The 27,988-nt window shown below is 25.6% G+C and overlaps 3 protein-coding genes and 1 pseudogene across 5 annotated transcripts; all 4 read right to left on the bottom strand.

Annotated features, from left to right (window-relative positions):
* Positions 1-1,313: 1,313 nt before the first annotated feature.
* LOC112594569 (hepatoma-derived growth factor-related protein 2-like) lies at positions 1,314-6,393 on the bottom strand. Its single transcript, XM_025339410.1, has 4 exons — positions 5,988-6,393; positions 4,747-5,403; positions 3,494-3,884; positions 1,314-2,018 (listed from the first exon to the last, which is right to left on the bottom strand). The coding sequence occupies exons 2-4, from the start codon at positions 5,392-5,394 to the stop codon at positions 1,372-1,374; spliced, it is 1,686 nt and encodes a 561-aa protein (XP_025195195.1). The 5' UTR covers positions 5,395-5,403; positions 5,988-6,393; the 3' UTR covers positions 1,314-1,371.
* LOC112594725 lies at positions 5,984-9,316 on the bottom strand (annotated as a pseudogene).
* Positions 9,317-12,439: 3,123 nt separating this feature from the next.
* Positions 12,440-18,106, bottom strand: LOC112594625 (UDP-glucuronosyltransferase 2C1-like). Its single transcript, XM_025339515.1, has 5 exons — positions 17,949-18,106; positions 14,124-14,361; positions 13,467-14,059; positions 12,952-13,394; positions 12,440-12,860 (listed from the first exon to the last, which is right to left on the bottom strand). Exons 2-5 carry the CDS (start codon positions 14,359-14,361, stop codon positions 12,572-12,574), a joined length of 1,563 nt encoding a protein of 520 aa, XP_025195300.1. The 5' UTR covers positions 17,949-18,106; the 3' UTR covers positions 12,440-12,571.
* A 1,411-nt stretch (positions 18,107-19,517) lies between these two features.
* Positions 19,518-27,852, bottom strand: LOC112594545 (5-oxoprolinase). 3 transcript variants are annotated; one of them, XM_025339363.1, is made up of 23 exons: positions 27,696-27,852; positions 26,040-26,221; positions 25,780-25,971; positions 25,454-25,701; positions 25,125-25,287; positions 24,945-25,030; positions 24,684-24,873; positions 24,343-24,603; positions 24,146-24,268; positions 23,871-24,072; positions 23,162-23,381; positions 22,966-23,104; positions 22,726-22,897; positions 22,553-22,661; positions 21,653-21,800; positions 21,477-21,589; positions 21,138-21,411; positions 20,832-21,076; positions 20,654-20,765; positions 20,367-20,591; positions 20,047-20,290; positions 19,823-19,920; positions 19,518-19,735 (listed from the first exon to the last, which is right to left on the bottom strand). In XM_025339363.1, the coding sequence occupies exons 2-23, from the start codon at positions 26,199-26,201 to the stop codon at positions 19,583-19,585; spliced, it is 3,879 nt and encodes a 1,292-aa protein (XP_025195148.1). In that variant the 5' UTR covers positions 26,202-26,221; positions 27,696-27,852; the 3' UTR covers positions 19,518-19,582. The 3 variants fall into 3 exon arrangements, with proteins under 3 accessions (XP_025195148.1, XP_025195147.1, XP_025195149.1); XM_025339362.1 differs by lacking the exon at positions 27,696-27,852 and adding an exon at positions 27,027-27,459; XM_025339364.1 differs by lacking the exon at positions 27,696-27,852 and adding an exon at positions 26,750-26,867.
* Between the last annotated feature and the right edge of the window lie 136 nt (positions 27,853-27,988).

Consider the following 27,988-nt stretch of genomic DNA (forward strand, 5'->3'; position numbering starts at 1 on the left):
AAAATAATATAATACACGTAATAACGTAAAATGTTTAAATCTGCACGAATATTTTTGATTTATTACAAAATAATTGGCATCGTTGATTGTTGTTAAAATACGTATATTTTTAAAATTTGTTAGTTTCATTATAAAATACTAATGAAGAATAGTGTATTTTAACTTTAGCTTTAAAAATTAAATATCTTAAACATTTTTTTACTACAAAATACTTTTTAGTTTGTAATTTTGACAAATTTTATAAAAATTTAAACTTCACAAAAAATTGAGCTAATGTTTTTTCAACATTTTTTTATAAATATATATGGTATAGAATAAGTTTGTGGAGTCATGTATCACATTTGAATATGTTTTTATTAACGTTTCTTGAAATAAAACTAAAAAAAAAAATCAAAAATTTCTCATGATTATTTTAAAAACTATACCTTACATGAAAAATTATGTAAAAATCTAAGTTTTTATAGTTATTTGCTTTTAAATTAAAAAAAAAATTGTTATATTGATGGCATATTTGCATGTTACATACTAAACAAATAATAAACATTGAATTTGTTATAGCAATCATATTTTTAATATCTATTGTAAAGTTTAGATTAAAATATTATATTAATATTTCATATCAAGAAATAACTCAACAATTATCAAGGACAACTCGTATTCGTAGCAAACATAACATTGGGTTAGATTAGATTATGTATATTTCTTAATTAATACGATGGTTAATAAAAAATCAATAATTATTCAGTTTAGTGAGATTTTTGCTGTTAATTTATCTTTATTTATGGTAAACTTCATTTATACAAAGTGTTTTATTGAAGGAAAAAATTAAACTATTCTTAATAATTTTACATTAACTAAATACCATAATATTGTGCACAATTAATAATTAATGTAATAGATTTCATTTTCATTAAATTATCCATAGTCTGTATTTATAAAATCTCCATGTATAAATATTTGTGATTGATTTTCAATTTACTCACACATAAATACTTAAGATATATAAATGTAATAAAAATGAAACATTATCTATTTTATCAATTACATGAGAGCAAAATTAATACAAATGTTTATCATTAGTTTGAAAAATGTATTCACGTCATTTTAATGAAAAAAACCCACGTCTATACTATAAATTAAATAAGTTACTTTTAACACACTTACTAAATTGATAAATTAACAGTAAAAGCGTATTTAATATTATTAATAAAAACTTATAATAATGGATACAAAATAATGTAACCAATAGAATCAAAAAATAATATAATAATAGTTGTGGAATTCTAATTAAACAGTAAATTATTGTACAATTGGTTTGTACCTACTAAAAATTATTGGTTATCTTAATTTTTAAAAAGTAAAAATAATTAATTATAATTCATAATCTTTATCTGAAGTAAGCCCATATATCTGATCACAAGCCAAATGTTTAGTCTTTGTAAAAAATTCTTCAACTTCTTTATTAAATATCTCATCGAATGATTGCCCATCAGACACAGCAAACAATGATATAAATTTATTTAATACTATTTCAGCCTTGCGTCTAATCTGGCTCGACTTTTCATCATGTAAAATAGTTTCCTCTTCATTTAGATTCCATTCTTTTGCATTACCGGTATACCTTATCACTTGTTTAATTGTTTCAACAACTTCTTGATGTTTTTTTAACATTAAGGCATTAATTTGAAGTTCAACAATATGCTCTAATAAATCTAACGCTCCATCATAATCAGCATGATCAGTTCTTAAAGCTATACGTAATTTATGTATATCATCTAGCAGATCAACTTCGGTGTGCAATATATCAATTTTAGTGATTTTTTTTGGACCGGCTTTTTTCCAACCCGTTTCTATACTTGACAAAGCTCCAACCATGAGATCTTTAATTGCGACCGGAAGTTCGTTGTCTTCACTGATTTCATTATTCACTTGTTCCAAATTTTTATTTTCTGAAGTATTTATATATGGTACTGATGCTGCTGAATGTTTAGATATCTTTCTTATGTCTGAATTAGTATCTAAAAAAATAAAATAAAAACTCAATAATCCAAATTCATTAAAAAAAAAAAGTAAAAATAATAATAACTGCAGATAATAATTTTAATTAGAAATGTGTTTAAAAATAATGATAATTTGATAATAGAATAGTTTCTCGAAATACCCAAAATCCTAAAAATATATTTAGTTACGACTGAAATAAAAATGTCAAGTTAGATTTATCAAGACCAGATGTTTTTTTAGAAGTATAAATTTTAGATAAATTAAATTCCTTTATATTTCTTCTTGAATTGATATACACGCAATCTGTTTTAATAGATACAATAAGAGTATTAGCTAAAATAATATAAATTACATGAATATTTGATAAAAGAGACCACCCAATAATGAGTTTTAAATGATTATTTCAAATTAATTAATTTTTTTTTTCTTTCTAATACAGTTGAAAACTTTAAGGACCTTGGATGATTAACAGGAATGGCATTTAAAGAAAAAGCTTTAATTAAGGAATTGGAATGAGAAGCAAGATGATTGTGAAATCTTTAATATTTTATTGCTTTTTCTTTTACAGATTTAATTTTCAAATCATTGTGGAGGGTATAATTTGATACATATGAAGGGAAATTTGTCAACTTTCTTAAGAGGACGTCGTACCCGCATATGTTATTTCCGTCTTACAAATGCGTAACATTGCAAATATTACGTTCAGAAGATCACAGTTAACTCTTAAATTGAAAATTAGAGTGAATTGACCTCTTTTGAAGTTTAAAAGTGAGATTATTATCTAGGGCATCTCATAGGCTTTTTATTATATTTTAATTTTAAAGCGAGTTATGTGTATTTTAAGACGTGCAAGCAATTTACAATTTTAAAATACTCATAACTTGCTTTAAAATTAAAATATAATAAAAAGCCTATGAGATGCCCTAGATAATAATCTCACTTTTAAATTTCAAAAGAGGTCAATTCATTCTAATTTTCAAGCTGAAGGAGCTAAACGTGATCTTCTGAGAGTACTATTTGCCATGTTACGCATTTGTAAGACGGAGACAACATATGTGGGTACGACGTCCTCTTAATGCAATATTTTGAAAAGTCTGAACTTGATTTGTATTTGATTTAGCATTTCCCCAAAGTTAGAGATCTAGATAAGTCTAGATGAGTCTAGATAAGTTTGATGATGGATTTATATATTAGTAGTTTCATACTTAGGTTGATGTGTTTGTTATTAACCAGTAAAGTTTTTTTCATATAAAATAAAAATAACAGTAAAAATAATAGATTCCTGAAAATATATTTATTTTTTTTTTATTAGCTTTCAACATATGAAGTTATTATAGCTCGATAATAACATACTATTAATAAGTTAATGGGAGGGATTCCTGAAAATAAAACCACTTAATATTTTCTCTTGATTACTACTGATAAATAACTATCACGACCAAGAAATAAGCAATAAAGTATTTCATTAATAAATAATTAACAAAAATATTACCTTTCGTTTTACAATTTTGTTCTGATGAAGCATCTGTTTCATTATGGCTAGTATTATACTTCTCTGAACCTTTGGAATTTTCTTTACTTAATCTTGAACGTTTTGGCATCTCTGATTCATTTTCATAATCAGAATATTTTTTTGGCTTGATTTTACGACCAGAGCGTGATACATGTCCAACATTTACACTATTAGTAGAAGATATTTCACTACTGGAGGTAGGACTATTCTTTACTTTTGACGAGGATTTTACTGCTCTACTTGAATCCGATAATACATCACTAGTTTCAAGAACTGTTTCAGTTGTATTAGGAACCTCAGATTGTTTATCTAGTGTTTCAGTAACTTTTTCATCAACACTAACATTTTTTTCAGCACTTTGCTCTACTTTCTGAAAAACACAATATTATTAATGTAAACATTTTTACTTAAAATAACACAATACATGTCTTATATTAATTGAATCATGATTTTAGTTGAAGTTTATTATTGTGATAAAGGTTTATATAATGCTTAATGAATAATCAATCACTATACCGTATCTTTACTAATTTAGAGAATACTTAATTTCTGAAATTACTGAACTTGAGGTTTTAAATAATTAAATAATCATAACTGGCATGATTATAATAATAAATAGTTATAATTATTATAAATAATATGCATTAATTTCACACATAATGCCAATAAATTGGCCAGTAAGATCTCTAGATATTACTTCACTTAATTTAATTCATAAGGTAATTTGATAAAAGCAATTTACACAAATTCACTAGTTAACCTCTAACAGAGTTAAAAATAAAATTTTAGTTAAGTGTAATAATCTAACCAAAAATCAGATAATAGTATCAACTAATATAGAATACTAAAAACATTTTAACAATATACTATAATTTAAATGATTCTTATTTGGTCAATATTGAATTTAAAATTATTACTAATTTGTTAATTTTTTTTTTTTTTTTTAAATAAGTCTATTAAAATATGGTATAAAAAATGGATACTACTGATGAAAAAAATGTTTCCGTACTTAAAAAATGAAAGAATTGAAATGTGCATATAAATATACACATAAAATTTGCAAAAAAAGTTTAAATTTTTTCCAGTATAGTCGGGCCAAAAATTTAGTGTTTTCTAAATTAGTGAACACAAAGTATATCAATAAAAATAAAATTAACTTGAACCAAAGATAAAACATATTTATTTTTTTTCAATTAACTATTAAAAAGATTAAATAATTCCAGTTTACTAACCTGTCCACTAATTGCCCTTTCTACTACACAATCATCCAATGGTTCTACCAATACTATAGGTCTTTCTTTAAGCTTTAAAGTTTCCAAGATTTTTGGCTTATTTGATAATGATTTTTTAGAAGGTGCTTCGGATTTTACATCAGATATTTTTCTCTTTGTTCCTTTAGAAATAGAGAGACCCAAACTCTTTCTGGAAGAAACTATTTTTTTCCCTTTAGACAAAGGAGACTCATCAGTTGATGACTTTCCTTCACTTTCTACAATAGATTCATTTGATTTTTTAACTTCATTAGATTCATCTTTAGGTGATTCTTGTTCTATATGACTTGTGTTACTTGGTGTTGCAAATACTGATGAATCCTCATCAGGAAAAACTATACTTTCACCATCTTCTTCAATTTGTAATAAAGCTTCAGCAAAATATCTACGTTTGTTTGGTTTTCCTAGTTTTGACTTGTTTTCTTCATAAGGAAAAAGTTCATCTGATTTACATTCAGCGCGTTCACCAGTTCCATAAAAATAAACATTATACTTTTGCCGTGATGGAATATCAGCTTTAATACCAGATATTATTGCTGGCCAAGCAGGATAACCTCTTATTTTAGCAAAGACTTTGTCTTTGATATTAAATACTTTCTTGGAAGACATTGAACAAATCTAGAAAAAAATATTTCATATTATTACTAAATAGACCTAATTGAACAAATAAAAATTACATGTAGTTGTTAACTATGTACTAGGAAATAAAAAGTGATTGATTTAAATAATTCATTTTGGATGCCCAATTAAGTCATAGCCATTTTAAGCTAATAGAATATAAATTATATAGTTAAATAATATATGGGGAAAACGATAACATTAAAAACTGGTAATTATAATTTATGTAACATACAGTGAAATCCTTAAAGCATAATAAATATCAATTCAAAAATAAATAAATATAAGTTTGTTAATATGAGGTAAAACGGCATGTTTATTTATTAACAATTGTAAATTAACATAATATTAAAGCTTATAATTGTTTTTAAATTGATTTGATTTCCATAATCCAGTTATATTCAATATTATTTTTAAAATGTCATGGAATTCATTATTAATTTATTTGGGCAAAATAACGCGATAGTCAAAACGATATAATTATAAAAAAAAAAAAAAATAGATAGCGGCAACCATTTGCAATGCAGTGCACAAAACAATTATATTTTTAAGCCAAATCGTATAATAATCATTGTATTACTCACTTGTTAAATGATACAGGTAAATAAATCAGTTCAGGAATGAGAGTATCGTTGAATTCAGTACTAAAATCTGAAAAATAAACAAAAATACGAATTCATCGATTTCAACGATAATTATTCAGACAGCAAATGTTTGGCGGGGTGGTAAAACACTGATTACTGAATAGCCCAATGGGCAATGACAAGTTTATTATTGTTGGAATAATCAAACACTTTAAGCGTTTAAGCACAAATTGTAAAAGGTAAATCACAGTTATCACCGTTCTAACCAGTAATAATTTGTATAATTTTTATAGAAAACACAATTTTTTTGGCAGATTATGGCGTCATGGCGAAAGCGTCATAGCGATAAACAAAAGTGTGGGAAGAAGTTGGTAACGATTTTCAACGGTTTGTTTGTATAAATCGAAATTGGTTCTCAAGCTAAATGCGCGTTAAAAATATTTAAACTATAATAACAAATATAAATTATATTATTATTTGAAAATTATGAATATTATTCAGACTAATTATAAAACTTGTATATTTTGTTATAACTTTGAATGTTATATAATCCTTTTTTTGATTATATCATAATTCATAAGCATATGCAAGTTGCTGTCACACTGTCACAGTGACACAGTATAGTGTTACAATTAAATACAATAAATCTGCTATGTAGCCGCTAGGTAATCAGAATATATCTATTAATATTTTTTTTATATTACATGATTTCCGGATTTGAATCAGTAAAGAAATACAATATTAAAAATCACAAAATAAATGAATATAAATTATACAAATTGAACCAACTTGTATATATTTTTCATATTTTACATTTTATTTTATTACTTAGACAACACTGTTAAATAAAATAACAAACTCGTGGGCCCTTCATAGTGTTATCACTTATCATAATGCATGATTAACGTGATACCTAATTTATAATTTGGCGGGTATTTCAAGTCAAATCATACATAATATTATGTTATACAAAAGTATTTTTTCAAAATAAATTATAGGTACATAGATTTCTCTAATTTAAAATGAAATATAAATATGCTTGAATAAAAATTATAAGATTATTTATAATTATTAATGTGTATAAAAAAAAAAAAAAACAAATATGATCAAAAATAAATTATATTCATCAACTATAAATATTTATTAAACAATAAACAAATTAGTATGTATTATGCATTTTAAATATAGTGATGTCTTAACAATGTGTCTTGATTTTTGTTTAGAAAACAATCAAGAAGGTATTTATTTTTACTTTATTAAATTTTTTAATTTAAAATGCCATAAACTTGCTGTGTGATTGGGATATGTTAATCGCTCTGATTGTGATTAAATGGTTTTCTTAAGTATGAAGTAATTTTTAACTACAGATATAAAAGATCATCTATTGATCAAAACGATGTGGAAGAATCAATAATAAAAAAATATTTCTAGCAAATAGACAATGTAAGTATTTAGTAATGATCCGTTTATTAAAACTATTATTGATATAATGTATTATACTCTATATTTCTAGTCATATAGTTAAAAAACTTATCCCGGTTTTACAATGTTCAAGTAATATTAAGACAATAACACATTTTGATGAATCAAATAACACGATTATACGAATGATTATGCTAATTGTCAAAAAAATATAAAATATTATATGATTAACAATGACAATTTTTTATTAAATTAAATAATTCTTTTTTTCTTTGAACTTTAAAAGCTTAGATAGGTAGTAATTTTAAATAAAATATTTAAAAATTAGGGATTCAAGTTGAGATAATGTTTTCCCTTATAAACTGTGAAAATTTGATGATTTTACAAAAATGTAAAGACACTTTCATTTTGAATCTAGAAAAATTATTTTTGTAAAAAACAACACGTGTAATGTGCACCATTTAGAACAGCATATTATTTGATTGGCCATTTCAAGGTTATATTTATCTAAGCAGCATATTCTTGAGTTAAACAAGAATTTAAAATGGTTATTCGAACTTTTTTCTTATAAATGAACAATTTTTTAATTATGTATTATATATATCATATATTTTTTTTTCAAAAATCAATGTATTTCAACGATGATGCAAAAATAAATTGAAGCAAATCATTAGTTTTTTGAGTTGAAACTTTGCGAAAATCACGATTTTTGGTATTTTGCGCACGTGAAGGTACAAAAATAATGAAGATTCTGGCATCAGTCATTAATAATTTTCATAAATTTTTATTTTTACACTAAGTCAATTACTTTCAATACTTCCAAAAAATATTTGCAGACTGTATTTGTGTACATACTAAAATGAAAAATACTTATTTTATAAAGAATTTATGTATATATTTTAAACACAATTATAATATAATTTACATATTAAATTACATGTATTCAGAGTATGATAGATAAATTTAAAGCAAATGTACAATATCGAGCAATTTTCTTGTAAAAGTTCAAGTCAAAATTAGACGCATTTTTGAAGCGTTAAAAAGTCAGTTAATTCGACAGTACCAAAAATAAAAAATAAATCATATTAATTAATACAAGAAACATACCATTTCGATGCAATTTAGAATAGAATAAAGTATTAGCATATAGTCTATAGAATATATTTTTAAAAAATAGTGACAAATTGAATTTTGAGATTTATATCTTATATAATAACTTATTTTATTTGTGTAACAGTGCTCTGGTATTCGTCTCTACTTTGGGGTTCTTCCTGCTGTCAAATTGTTTCTTCCTCCAATTTGTGTCGTTCGTTTAGCTCTTGCAGTGGGTTGAATTCCAATTCTTTTATTATCTATTAATTTAGAATTTTTCAATTTAGGGTTTAACCTAGAGTATTTTCCAAAAGTCTCCATTGCTGAACAAAGTCCTGCATGTGTTTTTACATTATTTTCCATTGATTTTACAAAACTTTTAATGGCTGGTAGAAAGTATGCTTTGTCTAAATCAAAAGCACGTTTCATTTTATCAACACACTAATCAAACTGTTTAATGGTTACTTCTAAATCATTGCAATTACTTAAATCTTGGCAAATACCTTCCAAATTAAGATCTGATTTACAACTGACATTTGTTTCCTCAAATTCAATTTGTACATTATCATCTTGAACATTTAGACTTTGTGTACCTATCTTGTTTTTTATTTGGCAATTTACCATCATCATTTTTCACAGAACTATACTACCCTTCCTAAATATTAGAACATCCTGTTGGCTGTTGTTATAATATGTAGCCATTTCTAGTTTCTTCTGATGTAGGTAGGCAAATATCAAGATCAAAATTACTATCTTTTGCAATAAAAATTGAATGTTTGCATGGATATCCCGTATTACCTTTCGGACAAGAACATATTCCCACATCTAAATCTATTTAGTATTATATATTTCAAAAATATTTCTATATCCATCGAGTTTTTTATATTTTAAATATTTTTTCTGTGCATCAGTAAGAATATATTTATTTTTTCAAATATTGCGGTGGTCTATTAGCTGCAATGTCTAAGATTTTCATTTCATAAAATGCATCTAATTCGTTTATTATAAAAAAAAATAACCGAACTGGGGAATAGGCTTTGGTTCTGTCAAATATTAGATCTTTAATAATTTTCATGCTCAGTTTCACTTATGTTATTTGTATACAAAATTTGTACATTAAATTTTACATGCATATAAATGTGTTTATTTATTAAAAAAAAAAATGCATTTTCCTACAAATTCACAGCTCTAGTTATCTGTTAAACCTAAATTAATAATACATACCCATTTTAAGAAATAACAAGTTTAAGTAGTTAAATCATTAACAATACAACAATACGTCCATACAACTTATAACTTCATAGGCCATAGGGTCACATAAATTTATAAAAGAAATTATCTATTATAATATGCGGTGTCGTCTAATTCGATATATTATAATCTATGTCTAAATCTAAATTATTATTATTATTTATTTTTATTTTTATCGTAGTGTAGTAAATCGGAGTTGCGCGTCATCACTGTACAACATAATATTATATAATATATTAATATATTATATACATACAATATTTCATAATATAGCCAATATAGGTACATAATGATTCGTCTTTCGTGCCGTCGAATATCAAAGACATAATATGGATTTATCTATTTGCAATTGGTAATAGACAACAAATCTATAAATTACTAAAAACAACTCTTAGATATTATTTGAAATAGAAATTATTGCATTGATCTATTTTAACTAGAAGGGCGTCATACGACAACACATTTTCAGCTTCCTTTGTTTCACTGTCTATGAACATCTTTACAGGGTATTTGCTAGCTAGGATATCATATAAATATGAGCCCGGGCCCCGGAGACGCTGCCAAAAAAGAATTAGTATTTGATCACCCAAACGTCCCAAACTGTAGGACTTAGAACTGTGATTGAGCCGCGCCCTAACATCGCATCTTTTCTATATCCATTCCCAATATTACTTTAAGGCTTAGAAACAGGTCATTGGGCCCCGCCCTAACATCGCAGCTTGTAACGAAGTCCTTGTCTCAGTTGTTCCACAGTATTTTATTAAATTAATTTCTCGAGCTTAGTTGTGTAAACACTAAACTCTATCCTAAAATGTTCACAAATATTAATTTTTATATTATTTTAATAATCTAACTCATATTCAACAACTGTGTTCTACTCTATCCAAACGTAAAACGACTCGATACTGCCAGAGTAGTTTTTTAATATTCGTCGTCACTCGTCAAGTGACTTATGGACACCAAGAGGTCACTATTATAGCACAGAATAGATCTATTCTGTGATTATACAAGGTAATACGAGTTCTGGCGGTAAATTATAATATTATCAATTATAAATATTTTACATGCGCGTATACATCAGAGATATGATTTGAAAAATAATATGATGAAGTCCACACGCATGCGCATATTAATGGTTAAATGAGCTGGCGTAGCATGTTTTACAATTTCGCGAGCCAGACTTATATCGACGTTCAATTATAATTTTTCAATTTTAATTATTATTATAGGTACTAGGAGATACGAGTATTTAAATTGTAATTTTATGCAAAGTAAGAAGATAATTATATATGGGTACATTTTGTTATATTAACATTTTTTAAGCAATATTTGAATATTAAAAAGGTCAAAAACGTTTTAATATTTGTCTTCTTATACAAAACAAGGCTGAGAATATAACTTGTTAATTTAGCTTAAACAAGGTTTAAATAATCATAATATACTATTTAGCAGAATATTTTTTACTATATTATGCTATGATATATAAACTATATTTTTTTTTTTCAGTATTAGGTTCAAATTTTCCAAATGTATAAGTAAACATTGTCTATTTATAAGAAACTATAAACACTATTAATTTTGTTGAAAAATATGATGCTACTAATCAGTAATTTAGTAATTACAAATACATTTCATAAAAATGTTAAAAATTTAATTTCATAGTCTGCTATTACTCTTGATGAACATCAAATAAAATAAAGTTACCTAGTATTTTTCCGAATTCCAACAAATTATTATTTAAAATACAAAAAAAAAAAATATTAATTGTCTTAAATTTATTATAATGAACGTTCACTGTTATGGAATTATCAAAAATTAAAATATATATGCTTTGTAAAATCATATTATACTATACTCAGTGGTAAAACTATAGTTTTTGGATGGGGAAGAAATTGTTTAATCTATTCTGTGTTTTGGTGTTAACTTCCCATCTATGATTCCTTATAGATTTATATCTATTATCATGCTATACTGATCATATCCTAATATTAATGTATGTCATATTTGTTACAAATGCATTTTCATTAAGTATATTTAATGTATTTATCCATTTCACAAAACAAAAATTAATTTATTACAAATAGCTCAGTTACATAAATTACACCACATTAATGTAGTTTCTAACCTAACCTAACCTAACAGACACAGAAATTTTGTACCTAGTATCCATAGAACTTATTTTCTACAATCTACATCCACAAAAAAAAAAAAAAAAAAAAAAAAAAAAAAAACAATGATATAAACTTATTAAATTTATATAAATATGAACTCATTTAAACATTTGAACTATTAATCTCAATTAAATTTAAAGTAAAAACTAATTATTAAGGGCAATGATCCATTTTAGTAATTTATTAAGTAAGTAAATAGTTATAAATTAATAATAAATAAAATTTAGTATAGAAATGTTAGAAAAAACAAAAATAAACCTTATAATATTATAAAATCATAAAATGTAATTTATAAATACAAATTATTAAAATTATTATTAAAAATTTCAAATTCATCAAAATTAAAATTAAAAATAGATAAGTTTTACTAAGCAAAACAATAAAAATATTGAACAAGCAAATATTGCTTAATTTTTAATTTTTTGTTTTTTTCATTTAATTAGTATTTTATAGAGCACATATCAAACATTTATTTGCTGATATAAACTAAATGTTAGATTAACATTTACAAATAAAACACCTAAGCAATTCTAGCTACAAACCTGCATATAATAATTTTTTATTAAAATTACAATCAAAATTTTCATAAAAGTTGAATTTATAATTAAATATTAGATTACTTAATTGGTAGGTACAATTGTTCAATTTTTATTTATCTTTTTTATCATCATTAATTCCTGTATTGTACTTGCGACATTTAGTGATCAATTTTATGGTATGAAAAAAAATAATTATAAATAAAAATATAGTAATTATGACCACAAATATCACATCAATTAACAAAAACTGGAACCAATTAAGTTTGTTTCCAGCAGTTTTCAGATGATGAGCACCATTATGGCGTATAACATATTCAATCCAGTAAACTGCTTTATCTAATGGTTTCATTGGTTGATCATGAAATATTTTAGATAATTTTTTTGCATTTTCTTTGTACCTGATATATAAATATATATAAAAAAAAAATCAATCAATCAAAGGTATTATGATATTTTTATAATAGTATCCTATCAATAAAATTCACTTACGATGTATTACTAAGAATTTGGTGTAAATTATTTTCAAAACGATCTTCAGTAAGTTCTGTGTATTTTAATCTTATAGCAGCTCCTCTAGATTCCATCATTATCGAATTATACAGTTGATCTCCAAAAACAGATATGGCCAACATTGGAACTCCATAGTAAACTGCCTCTTCAACACTATGTATACCTCCATGAGTAATGAAAAGCACACAATTAGGATGCCCAAGAATGTCAACTTGTGGGAACCATTTTCTAACTACTACATTTGGTGGCAATTTTGGTAAATTATCAGATTCCCATTTCCATAAAACCTTTTGCTTGATTTGGCCTAGTTGGCGCAAGAACATTTCTACTTGATGCGTGGGCAAATGACTACCTTTGACAACAGATCCAAAACTAAAATATACAACACCATCAGGTGAGTTATCCATAAGTTCTTCTAAATCCTAAATTAAATTAATATTAAAAATGTATATGAATTAGAGAGTGAGCAATAAAAATTTAAGATAAAATATTACTTTAGGTAATTTTGAAGAAGGCTTTAAATGCATTCCAGCAACTTCTATAAAACTTGGAACAAGTGGCCTGGGTGTCCCTAAAGTAAAGTGTGTGTTTATTAATGTTAATGAAACATTTTTCATCATTTCTTCCAACGATGGTCTGGATTCTGAACCAGTATAATTAAAATACTTCAACATGATTTCATTTTGTTTAGGCATGTAAAATATTGGAAACAAAAAAAATTGGAGGCACATAACAAGAAAATTTATAGTTCGCTCATATAAAGTCATATGATCTTTGTACCCAGAATTAGGATCTGGAATATAAGAAGGATTAAAGGGTTGACTATACCATTGTGAGGGAAAAGCAATTGGTGTAGCTGGGAATAGTTGGATAGCATGGGCACCAAATTTATGGCTCATTGTAACAAAGCATTCATGTTGAAAGTTTTCAAAAATTACAACATCAAACTGATAGCCATCTGAATGAATAAATTCCATAACTTTTGTGTTATTCAATGTTTCAAGTGTTATTTCACTTCCAAAAAACAAAAAGCCAATAGGAATAAATAATGGCTTTAAGTATGGTGCAATAGATAACATGCTAAAATCTGAAAATAAACAAAAAAATTACTGTACAAAGGTTTGCAACTAAGAAAATCAATAAATAATTACTATTGTCTTGTCTATCTTTTATTGAAACATCAATATGGTGATAGTTTGGTGGTGGATTTTTAAGAGCAAAATGTGATAAAACAGTAACATTATGACCTCTTACAGCAAGCTCCTTCAATAATGGTTGGAAACCGCCATAGTGACTTCTAGCAAATGTAGGCAAAAATGCTAATATATTAGCTGACATACAATGACCAACATATAATAGTAGTAAAACCGTAAAGAACAAAAGCTTCATCTGTAAAAATAATAATAAAAAAATGAATATTTTTAACACTATTTTAAACAAATGACAACTAGGATAAATAATTACATAAAAAATGGGTAAGTAGATACCTAACCACTCTTCTGTTCAATAGCCAATCAGTGGCGGATCCCAAAATTTTCCATGGGGAGAGGGCAAATAGAAAGCAAAAAAAAAATGGTCTAATAATATATTTTTTTATTTAATTTCAGGAGGGCGCCTCTTCACCCTTAAATAGATTTTTGCCGAAAAAATTGCATTCATAATGTATGATTAATTATTATAATAATACTTACATATTAAATAAACGTGCCAATGTTATTACATTTTTATGGCAATATAGACTTATAGTAGAACGGTGGGAATAAGTCGTAGCAAGGTATCTAATAACTTAAAATGAATCAAAGTATTTTGAAAAATATCATTGTGTTTTTGTGTAGTATAAATTATGAAAAATAAAATCCGCTACTCTTAAATATTTATTGTCTATGTCATACAGACACAACGTAATAAACTAATAAATTTATCTAATAATAAATTTGTGAGATGAAGATAACACATGTGGGTATAGTATCGTAGTATCATTTTAACAAAAAGTTTCGAATCATTATAAATATATATTTTTTTTTTTAAATAATAACAAAACAACAAATGTTATTACTTTTTATTTAATTACTCAATTTCATTGAATTCGAACTAGAAATGACTAAAAATAACATAATTTGTGTTTTTGAGATTTTTAGATATCAAAAAGAATAACTTACGAGGAACCTTCTATTAATTGATCAATCTTATTTAGCTATTTTTACCTAGGTGAGGTAAATGGACCGACATACAAAGATAAATGTATTCCACAGTATCTCACCTTAAGTTTACAGGCCTGAGTTATGGATATGAATCATTAATTTGAAGTGTACAAAACTACAAAGGCAAGACGATAAAGGATTTGCTAGAGTCACTTTATATGAGTGTTTTAACTTTAGGTATTAAATATTTGAGGTTTTTATTCATACACACAAATTTAATCATATCCACATAAAAAAAAAATTGTATAATGTAAAAAAAATTAAATATCTATAAATAGCACAATAATTTCAAAATATTTTTATGAATAGTTTGTGGAAAAAAAATTTGGTGGGGATGATCAAAAGAAAAAAAATTCTCATTATTTTTTAAAATAACCATGGAAAAAATGAAAACGTTTAATTTTTTTGACGTCATTTAAAATTTACATGCCTTAGATATGATAAATCAAACTTTCACCAACTTTTATCTAAAATTTTTCTATAAATGAAAACTTTTCAAAATATTTTGCCCCAATTTGAACTACAATAGAACCTCAATTATCAAAACTAATAATGACCACACCTAGTTTGAATATTGGAAATTAAAAAAAAAGAAACATAGACATTTGACATTTTTATTTTTTTATAAATGTCGATAACATTTTCACTCGGTCAAAAATCTGGAATGAATGCAGTTTAGCTCCCAAGCGATTTTTTGGAATATTTTTTTTTCAAAATGTGTGTTTTTGCATGCTTAATTTGATAGTACTTTCAAAAAAAGTTGCACAAACTTTATTTGGAAGTTATGATGGTAAAAAAACTTCAAAATGCTTGATTTTAAAACATTTAAAACGAAAATATCCCCTATTTGCTATGTAACACCACCTCAAGTAGGTAATATGATTTTAAAAAATGGATTTCGATTTTACCTCTGCAGTATGAAATAGAATATTAATTAGATAGTTATTAGGAAGATAAATTTATAATCATGTAGTAATATTATTAATAATAATTTTTATATGTTTATGAATACAAAACCTACATTATCTATACCTATACATTTTGATTTTGTATTGCTTATTATTTTAACCTATTTCTTTTAAACCAAAAAATATAAATCATTTCTGATTCATAAAAAACTTCTTTATGTCTTTACACACCAAATTAAAAAAAAAAGTTTAAAAAATCAATTTTGAGTTAATTTAATATGCAAATGAATGAAATAACTTAATAATTAAGTCGTACATGTTTATTAACAAAAGCAAAAAAAGTAAGTACGATAGGTGAATTCCGATTTCACTAAAATATTAAGCATATAAATATTAACAAATTAAAAAAATATAAATATTTGGCATTTTTAAAAAAATCAAGCATTTTGAAGGTTTTTTACCATAACTTCCAAATTAAGTTTGTGCGACTTTTTTTGAAAATACTATCAAATTAAGAATGCAAAAACACATATTTTGGAGAAACAAAAATTCCAAAACATCGTTTGGGAGCTAAGCAGTATTTATGCTAAAAATCTTGAAAATTTAATTCAAGGTTCATTATATATAACAGAAAATCTAGAAAATATATATAAACACAGTTTTATTTTAAAGACATTTTCAAATTTCGATATAATTAAATATTAGGCAAAAAATAACAATTATATTATTCCGTGTATTCAAAAAATATTATTCATGGGTACTTAGCACTTTTAACGCATAGTATGTTATTATATTTTATGCATACCATGACTTTTTTTAAATGTAACTTTTTTGACAAAAAATTAATTCAACCTACTGTAGCTATTACTAATACCTACCTAGTAACATAAATTACTTTATTAGTAATACCTATATCTTAAAATATATTTAGGAATGTAGGCTGTCAGACAGTCTACGCTCAGAATAATTTTTTGTCATATTTTGTATAGCATTATGTAGAATTACATCTTTTAACTCCCGGAGTATTGCCAGTTAAAACTATTACATAGATTAAGCTACACGAATAAAATTACGATTTACGAGTAGTCGCTGAAGGCTGTGGATCAGGACTCCGGATTATAGACTATAAACAAATGTTAAGTGTTATCAAAAATTATTTACGACCGCTATAGAATTTTTAGATTTTATTGCCATTAGTATTAGTAATTATTTATTAATTTTTATAAATGTATAAAATACCATCTAAAATTCCGTCGAAGTCGCATTCTACTCATTCTAGTATTCTACTGTTTTTTGAATTTCAAAAACAAGTGGAGATAGAACATAATTGTGGTCTAGATTGATTGATTTTTTTAATTGTACTAAATATTACTTGTATTCAAATTTGTAAAAAAATATAGTTATAAAATTATTAATAAATTTAAATGTTTTTTTAGTAATTTGCTGATAATTGTGATTATTTTGTTAAACACATTTTGGTTTTCAACGTTGGTGTCACTGTCTACAGCATAAGATATTAATTGCTTATCATTTTTCTGACAACTACCTTTCTCTGGTCCATAGAGTAAATAGTAATACTCTATTCAGACTTCAGACTATTCAGTTATCTTCGGTCCTTACAATAACTGTGATAAAGTAAATAATAATAAACATAAAATGACTATGACTATGGTCTCAGGTCTATGACATAACTCCATAACCGAAGTCCAAGGCCCGAGCGACCAATAATTTATTGTGATTGTACATTTACACCAACATATGAAATTGAAAAAAAAAATACTCTATAGCTAGTGATAAAATATAGCGAATTTGTGCCCAAGTCAACGATACATTAATAATCTATCATACAGCTACAATATATACTTACTTTGAAATTTGAATAATTGCTTTCACTGACGAGTTTTGATGTTAGTAATTGCAATCAACACGACTCAACGACCGATCTTTGTTGACTAAAGTAAAAAGTAAATCTAATCCAGTACTACTACAACTGTGGATCGTAAACCACGGTAGGCAACTTACAACAGTTATGATGATAAATTTAAATTACTGTAATATTACCACATTAAAGAACTTGTTTAATGTTTTATGCATTTTTATTACGTATCACCTGACGTAACGTTAACATTTTTCCACAAAATCTCCAGGATTAGTACTTATAAGTCTATATAATTTATTCTAATGATTAAACACAATAGTGAAATATTTTTGAAAAATACATCCACCAATTGGCTAGGTATGTACTAAAAAGTAAAATACATTCAATGTAACTATTATAATTTATTGACCAGTATTAACCCATTTAGTATTATTCCATTTTATTGTAGGTAATAATTAAACATTAAAATTAAAATTATTATTAATTAAATACCTTAAATTAATGTCACATGGAAAATTTTTTATTATTTTGGATAAGATAATATTTAAAGCTTTATTTAAATAATAACCATGAAAAAGATTAAGTATTTTTTTTAATTATTATTGATTATCCCTAACAATTAAAATACAATTTCAGAAATAAATCAGTGTTTTACCGAATTTGTTAAATCAAAGTACATATTATAGTATTAAACAATAAACATTTCTGCAAATACTCTTGTCTATTGTCAGCAGAAAATAAGTATTTAACACCATATTATTTAATTTTTCAAAAATTGTATTTAGTTAATAGGTATTAATTTTATTTGAACTTAGTAATTTTATTATGTTTTACTTTTAAATTCATTTTAATAACATAACACATTAAATTGGTTATATTTTTTATTTCTGAGTTTGTATGTTTAACATTTATATGATCCTTGTAAATATATTTATATATTTTGTTTTTCTATTTCATAAACTATTAATTTATTTCAATGTGTTTATAATTTATTAAAACAAATAAAGATTAATGTTATTATTATAATTTATTATTTTAGAAAACAACTCAACATGATAATGACTACTGTCTAAAAATTTTTATTATCATTTTATTAAATAATTTATAGAAAGTTACTATTAAATAAGAATTAGCCTCTTAAAAGGCCAAATAAATAAGAAGATTGAACAAAACAATATAACAATAATAACAGTAGTATCTATAATTTCATAATTTCAATATTAATAAACTTTTGTTATAACAAAAACAAGCATGAAGTTGTATCACATTGAACAATAATTTTTATCAATTGACAATAGTTAGTAATCATTAAAATAAACTAAAAAAATAAAACACATTTAAATAATTATTGTGTTAATAAAAAATTATCATACTCAATTGTATCACATAGTATCACATACATTTGATGCTTTAAACAGTGTTTTGGTAACAATATAAATGTATTAAGTATCATAAGTTTGTTTTCAAATTTAAACATTTTTTAATTAACTATAAAATTATTTTTCAAAGTAAACAAAAAATCAGTAAAACATAAATTTGAAAAAAAATTGTAAAATATAGAATGATCAAACATGAATAGATTTTAATAATTAAATGAGTAAATAAAAATTGATTTATTGCTTTTAAGCAGATTCTTGCAGCATACGGTAATTATATCCAGATCCTCGTTCTAAACTTGAGGAACAAATGGGTTTCTTCACAGTTGTTATAGTGTTTTTATCATCAGATGATGATCCGTATCCACCACCACCAGGCGTTAATAACAAAAATGTATCCTAAAATAAATGCAACATGAAATAAGAGAGCAATATATCGCATAACATACCAAATGCATCATTTGTTTAAGTTATCAAAAACCTTACACCGGGATTCATGTTTACTGCAGTTTTGGCACCTAATCTAATTTTTCTGCCATCGTGTTTTATTAATAAATTTTCTCCTTTTTTTCCATTTTCACCTCCTGTAATAGATATTATTTTATTATAATTAATGTTTTATACAAACAATTGATATTTATCTTTTAGAAAAATTATGTTAGTATATTATATGTGGCAAGAATATTAAATAATACATATATTATTTTTACCTTTGATTCCATTTGGAGCAAAAGATCGTCTTTCTGTCAGTATTGACAAAGTTACTGGAGATCTAAATTGTAATTCTCTCACAACTCCATCGCCACCACGATATTTGCCGTTACCCCCAGAGTTTTCACGTAATGTAAATGTAGTTAAAAACACAGGATAACGTTTTTCTAATATTTCAGGATCTGTTATACGAGTATTTGTCATATGAGTGTGAACTCCACTACGACCAATCCACGTAGGACCCTATAATAATTAATATTTAATGATGCTTCATAAAAATGTAGTACTTAGAAAACAACACTTTATTTTTGTGACTTACAGCTCCTGCACCACCAGCAACAGTTTCATAATAACCCCAATCATCTTGGCCAAATGTTATGTTATTCATGCAACCTTGGCTATCTGCAGCGGCACCAAATGCTTTTAACACAACATCAACAATACGTTGTGAAGTTAAAACATTACCACCAACAACGGCAGCATTCTCTGATGGATCAAGTATAGATCCAGAAGGAATAATTACTGTGATCGGTTTTAGGCAACCCTAATATAAACAACAGAAAATAAATGTAACTGAATTTTTAAAATGGTAAAAATGAAAATTACTTGGTTTAATGGTATATCGTAACCAATCATACTTCTCAAGCAATATATTAATGCTGATAATGTAATAGCTTTTGGAGCATTACAATTGCCCCAAACTTCATAACTAGTTCCACTATAAGAATAATGATTAAATTGAAAAACATTTAAGTTTAAGACAAAAATAAAATACTAAAATTACCTAAAATCGAATATAGCTTCTCCATTTTGAATATTTATTTGAACTGAAAGTTTTATTATGGATCCATCATCCAAATAATCAACTGATTCCAATGTTTTCAACCCACAAGCTAAAAAATTAGCATTACCAATGTTTTTCAACATGTCTCTAACTGAAATTTCTGCATTTTTTTGTATATGGTCCATGTATGCTTGAACAACATTTAATCCATAAGAATTTATGAGTTCAGTCACCAAGTAAATACCCTAGAATTAAACACTGTTATAAATAAAACTATTGAAATTAATTAAAAAAATATTAAAATACTTTTTGATTTGCTGCAATTTGTGCTTTCAAATCTGATAAATTATCCTTGAGGTTTCTAGTGCCAGAAGATCCAGGTAATGATGCAGGAGCCATAAGAGCATTGGTAACTTCTTCCTCACAGAAACGTCCACTACGAACTAAGAAGAAACTTTTAAACTGGGCTCCTTCTTCTGACAATGATTTAGAATGTGGTGGCATAGATCCTGGTGTTATACCCCCAATATCAGCATGGTGTCCCCGACTTGCAGCATAGAAGACAGGTTTTAATTGTCCACTACAAAACAAAAATAAAAATTTTAAACAATTTAATAAAATACACAAATAAAAGGATTTACGTACGGATAAAACACAGGTGTTATAACAGTTAAATCAGGCAAATGAGAGCCACCTGCTTTTGGATGATTGCTAAGAATTACATCACCTTCTTTGATCTCATTACCAACTGATTGTATCTAATAATATAATATAGCACTATATTAAATTGAATAATTACCAAATAAAAAATAAAAAATTACTTGATATTGAACAGCTTCTTGCATAGCACCTAGATGCACAGGAATATGAGGTGCATTCGATACCAATCCACCATCTGGGCCAAATAATGCACATGAAAAATCTAAACGCTCTTTAATGTTGGTAGATATTGATGTTCTTTGAAGTATTCTAAAATATTAAATAAAGTTATGAAAACTGATAATAAGGAAAGAGATTTATACTTATTATAATACACTATTTACAACCTTATACAACATATTAAATTAACATTTAGATCATAATACTAGTTGTATTTTATAATGCATATTTTTTTTCATCATATATTTTTTTATGCTTTCTTAATTTACAACCACATAAATTTAAGAAATTACATTTTTGAATTAAAAGAGTATGATAAAGTAAACTATTGGTGTATAATTTATATCGATAAAATAAAGACTGGTCGTTATTGTTAAGAGATAATTTGTCAATTTACCAATATATGAATGTAGTTTTAGTATTGAATCAAAACCAATTAGTCAGTATCATGTGTCGCATATTTTCATATGTAAAGCTTTCTTTATCTATTATTTTTTGATATAATTTTTATTTACATTTTTTTAATTATCTATAATAAAACATCAGTTTATATTCTAGTAAATTTTATATGGCAATTTGTATGAAATTTAAGTTAATGGGATTATTATGTTTTTGGTAGACCAACATGTATCACATGATAAATATAAAAATAATTAAGATTATATTTAATAAAATTAAATGTTTTATTTTTAATTTTATTCAATTTTCAACGTATGTTTAAAAATAAATGCATTTCTAGTATATAGTATTTTTTAAAACATATTTCTAAGATTTTTATTACATATAAATTAGTTGCTAAATGATAATTATAAAAATTACTAGATTAAAAAAAAAAATTTTACCTTCCCATTTGTTCAGCAATACTCATGAATCTATGTGAAAAAATACTTAATTGAATCGGTTCAAGTTCAACCCCAATTTTAGTAAGCTCATCACAATTGACTTCAATTTCTAAAAAAATTTTTATTAAAATAAAAAAAAAGCACTAACGAAATCAATACAATTAAATACTTACCAATATCACCAGATTTACTTATTATAGCTTTACACTTCGGCTCAATTAATATTGTACTCAATTTGTCCATTATCACTGCTGGGCCATTTATTATATGTCCTTTATTCAGCTTGCTAAATAGGTAAATATTACTATCAATATAACCCATGTCTTCAAAATATATTTGTTTAATCTAAAATGTTAAGTTCATTTTAATAGAATTTTATATTTAATGGCATTTAAAGCCTTGAAAATATTTACTGATTCAATTTGTGGAGGTTTATCAGTTTTGATTTCTTCATTGTCAATATTTAACAAAGTTTTACCAATACCTCTTACACGTATATCATCAACATATATTTTACGTCCAGACAAAATGAATCCAAATTCCTTTTGATACCTACAACATATTTTTCAAATTTAAATAATTAAAAATATTAAAAAACAGCATACAAACCTTGCAAGAAATCCATTTAAAAAATCGCCACGGATCAAGCTGGAATTAACTGTACCATCATAACTAGCTGAACACATGAGAGGACAATCTGTACCTTCATATCTTAGATGTAAAAATGGTTCAGTGTGTAGTTGATTATCTGAGAATCCTTGTTTTTTAAGTTCATCAATACATTTTGAACTCAATATATTGATTCGTTCATTTAAATATTCAAAGTTTTCTAATAATAATAATTGTTATTGATTAATTAAATATTTTAAAATGTAAAATACTATACATTATGTTTGATAATAATATATATATATGTCTTATGTTTCACTTTATTTATGAATACTAATTTTTATATAAACTTTACTATAACTAAATAATTTTAAATAACTAAGTATACTATATATATGAGGTGAGCTGTCATAAAGAAATTCACAAGGTGAGCAGTTTGCTTAATTTAAAAAAATAAAATTAGTGTCACAAGCAACTGTTTAAAAAAGATCATTGATGTAGAATTTATTTAAGATAATTATAGGCTACTTATACTTTAAGGGTTTAATATATTTAAATTAAAATGTAATGTTTGATTTGTTGTTTATCATTCAAGTTATGAATGTAGGTATTTTTTTAAGTTTAAAAGAAGACCATCAATTTAGTTAACACACAAGTACAGAAAGGTTTGTCATTCCTGCTATGAATATAAGCTAGACAAATTTATTACCAATGTCATATGTTAATGCACAAGGTTCTTGGACCTCATGAACAACATCAGCACACGCCATACCATAAGCAGATAGAATGCCAGCATATTTATGAATAACAACACGACCAATTCCTAAGGAACGTGCAATAGCACAAGCATGCTGTCCACCAGCTCCTCCAAAACAAGCTAGTGTATGCTGTCTAGTATCATATCCTCTTGCCTGTTAATAAGTATATAATTATATAAAGTATAAAATCAATAAATAACATAAGCATTATTAAATTGAAATTTACCTGAGTTAGAGCTCTAATTGGACGACACATTGATTCATTTGCAACTCTTATGAACCCCATAGCAACTTCTTCGAGAGTCATTAGATTTGAACTTCCAGATTGAAGTCTTACAAAATTATTAACCTGTATCCAGATATTATGATATATGTAGAGAACAATCTTCCAATTTTTTTTTAAATTGTAATTTTATATTATACTTCATTAGTCAAAGCTTCAAATTCTTTTAAGGATGCTTCTTTGTTCAATGGCATGTCTTCAGTTTTACCAAATATTGAAGGAAAATATTCAGGTAACAGTCTACCAAGAACTAGATTAGCATCAGTAACAGTTAATGGACCTCCTTTTCTATAACATGTAGGTCCTGGATGAGCCCCAGCACTTTCGGGTCCAACGATAAATAATCCTGATCTAAAAAATAATCTGCTACCGCCACCAGCTGCAACAGTATTTATATCCAGCTAAAAACAAAAAAAAAATCTTAATAAAGAATACTTTAAATAAAAATATTTTATGCTTAATATATGGATAATATTTTTACTTGAGGGGCTTGAATTGTAACACCGGCAGTTATTGATTCAAAAACATGCTCAAATGCTCCATCATAGCGACTAACATCAGTTGATGTACCACCCATGTCAAAGCCGATAACAGGTTTATAAGGAGTAGTAGCTGTGTATCCGACCACACCACCCGCTGGACCAGATAAAATAGCTCTTGAACCATTAAAACTAAACAAGTTTTTAAAAATAATTGTTTTAATATGCAGTACTTGATACATAAAATTGATGAAATTTTATACCTATTCATTGGCGTTAGTCCACCATCACTTTGCATAAATAATATATTGATATCTTTTAAATTATTTTTGAATCCTGAAGCAAATCCCTAAATATGATATTATTTTAATTCTATTAATTTATATATGCACACACACACACACACATATATATATATATAAATGTCAGTATTAAAAATTTACTTCAATATATTTTTTTATAGCTGGAGTCAAATAAGCATCTGCACAAGCTGTATACCCTCTTGGTACAATTTTTACCATAGGCATTACTTCATGGGATAAAGATACATGTTCAAAACCAACTTCTTTAGCTATTCTTCCAACAATACGCTCATGTTCATTATAACTACATATAAATTTAAACAAGGTTAGTACATTATAATAAAAGTTAATATATTATTAATTTTTAAACAAAAATATCTTTGGTTATTATATGCATCAACACAGGAAAACAAGAAATAATTACCTTCTTTATAAAAATAAAAATAAAAATAGGTATAAATTTTATTTACGTATAAGAATGCATTAGAGCAACTGCAATACTATTAATTCCTTTAGATCTTAATGAAATTAAGTCATTTTTTAGTGCAATTTCATCTATTTGTTTTAAAATTAGTATATCTTCACCAGTGACACCTCGAACAACTGGCTTATCACTCCAAATTGGAGTTAGCTGATCACATTTTTCACAATTTAAATTAATTACTCTACAATCTATTTCCAGAACTTCATCATATAATACATCTGGTGTTACAATTTCCTAAAATACATTATTTAGTAATAATAGCCAATAGGTACTAGAAACAATTAAGATTTATCATTATTCTAAAAGTCTTACTAAATCAAATATTTTTGGACGAGCTTGATTACCAATATGTAACAAATCTTTGAAACCACGAGTTATCAACAAAGCCATACGTTCACCTTTTCGTTCTAAAAGAGCATTTGTTGCAACAGTTGTACCCATTCGAATCCATTCTATATAACTACTATCAATTGGCTCATTTTGTGGCATACTTTTACCAGTTTCCTAGAAAAATGATAACATTTTTTCAATATAAATTGTTTTTTGTCTTATAAAAGATTTCTAGTTTTTACTGTTTCTAATATTCTCCTAATGCCTTCCCGTGGGGCATCTGAATAATTTATTGGATCAACTGATAAAAGTTTCATAACATGAACTTTTCCATTTGGACATTTAGCATAAATGTCTGTAAAAGTACCACCTCGATCAATTGAAAATTTAAATTTACCTCCCATGATACTTGTATTGAAATTACCTAAAATAAAATAGAGGTATAATATTATATATAATGTCACTATTTAAGAAAAATGTGAAAAAAATTTGTAAAATCATTATTCTTCATTTAATAATTTAATTTTGTCCAAATTTGAACTTCAAATATTTTTAAAAAAAAAAAAAACCATGTAATTTTAATATTTTGTAAATAGGTACCTATGTAATAATAATAACTCATGAAAAACCTTTCATTAAACTGTCAACCTTTTTGACCAAGCAAATATTTTGTTTACGAAATTTATTAAAGAAATAAAATTAAAAATTTTTAATTTCTATCAATAGTTTAAAAATATTTAAACATCTTGAAAATTATACTATGTAAAAAAAAATACGTTCTAATGTAAATAATTTATAAAACATCTAAATATTTACGGATATTTGTTTTTATGATTTACACACACAAAAAATAAATTTATTTTGTCAAAAAATGATTAGGTTTGCGTAAAAAATTTTCGTTTTTCAATTTCTTTTTTACTTTTCTCAAGTATTTTAATATTTTGAAACGTACTGGGAATTTTTACTTTTAACCCGCCAATGTACTCTCATATACAATAGGCTACTAGAAATCACCCTTAAACTTTAGGTTAAAATCACATTTTTACAATTATTAAAGCCAATAACAAAGAAAAAACATAAAATCAATAAATTCATTCATCACTCAGTCAAAAGTATGTAACAAATATTAAGTCACAAAGTCGTAAACATATGTTTTGGAAAAGGGTGTGGTCGAACCTCTGAAATGCATTTTAAAATTAATTATTGTATAATTAGTTAATAAAACTTACTGTTAGTCGAATGGGAACCAAGTAATTGTAATTAAATAACAACAATTACTTATTAAATATTAAAAACTCCTAAATTTGAGGAAAATTAATCAAATAGCATTATGATGAACAATTTATTGAATTAAAATAATAGTAAACATAAAACGTCGATAAAACTAGATTATAACAATTTATAGAACAATAAATGTGTTAAAATTTATAATTCATAGAACTAATGAATAACTATACGACACTATGACTATAGAAACATTAGCAACTAATTCCTTCTACTTTGAACTCTTCAGTCTTATCTTTGCAGGTCAAGAGGATTTCAATCAGTGTTGTTACGATTTCCAAAATGAATTGAAAATATAATGACGATTTAAGATACATCTTAAATTATGAGTATAATCGAACAATCGAAGTTGAAAATATCGCACATCATATTACCATGACTAAATTTAGCCTTACAATTATATAATATATAATTAATATTATTTTTAATAAATTGTAATAAATTCACGATGAAACGCTTATTGACATGCATATGTCTTATGGCTGGGGGTTATTCACTCATTCTCTTAATTTGTGCGACACCAAGAATGTTGCCATGACGTCACGAGCGTTTTATGCAATGCGTGTGGGTCGACCGGTTGGGACCAGTTACCAGAAATTAGCAATTATACGAACTTTATCGGAATCGCGATGTCGTGTGATCTAGTAGTAACGTCAGGTATAGCCCGTTGTACAACAATTGTATTGACGATAAAAATAACATTTTTGATTCTTTTGTCAACTGCATTTAGTAGAAACAAAGCATGTACATGTACGATGTACCTATGTATTTGCATGTGGTGAAGATATTCTTTGTTTTTTTTTTATATTTTATCAAGCATACACCAGTATGTTAATGATAAGTCAGCGCTTTTGGTGTATAATCTACGGCTTAAGATATTTTTAAGTAAAATACTTGAAAAAATCGT

The sequence above is a fragment of the Melanaphis sacchari genome, unplaced genomic scaffold, assembly GCF_002803265.2.
Source record: "Melanaphis sacchari strain LSU unplaced genomic scaffold, SCAv2.0 Contig23_pilon_pilon, whole genome shotgun sequence".
Classification (NCBI taxonomy): domain Eukaryota; kingdom Metazoa; phylum Arthropoda; class Insecta; order Hemiptera; family Aphididae; genus Melanaphis; species Melanaphis sacchari.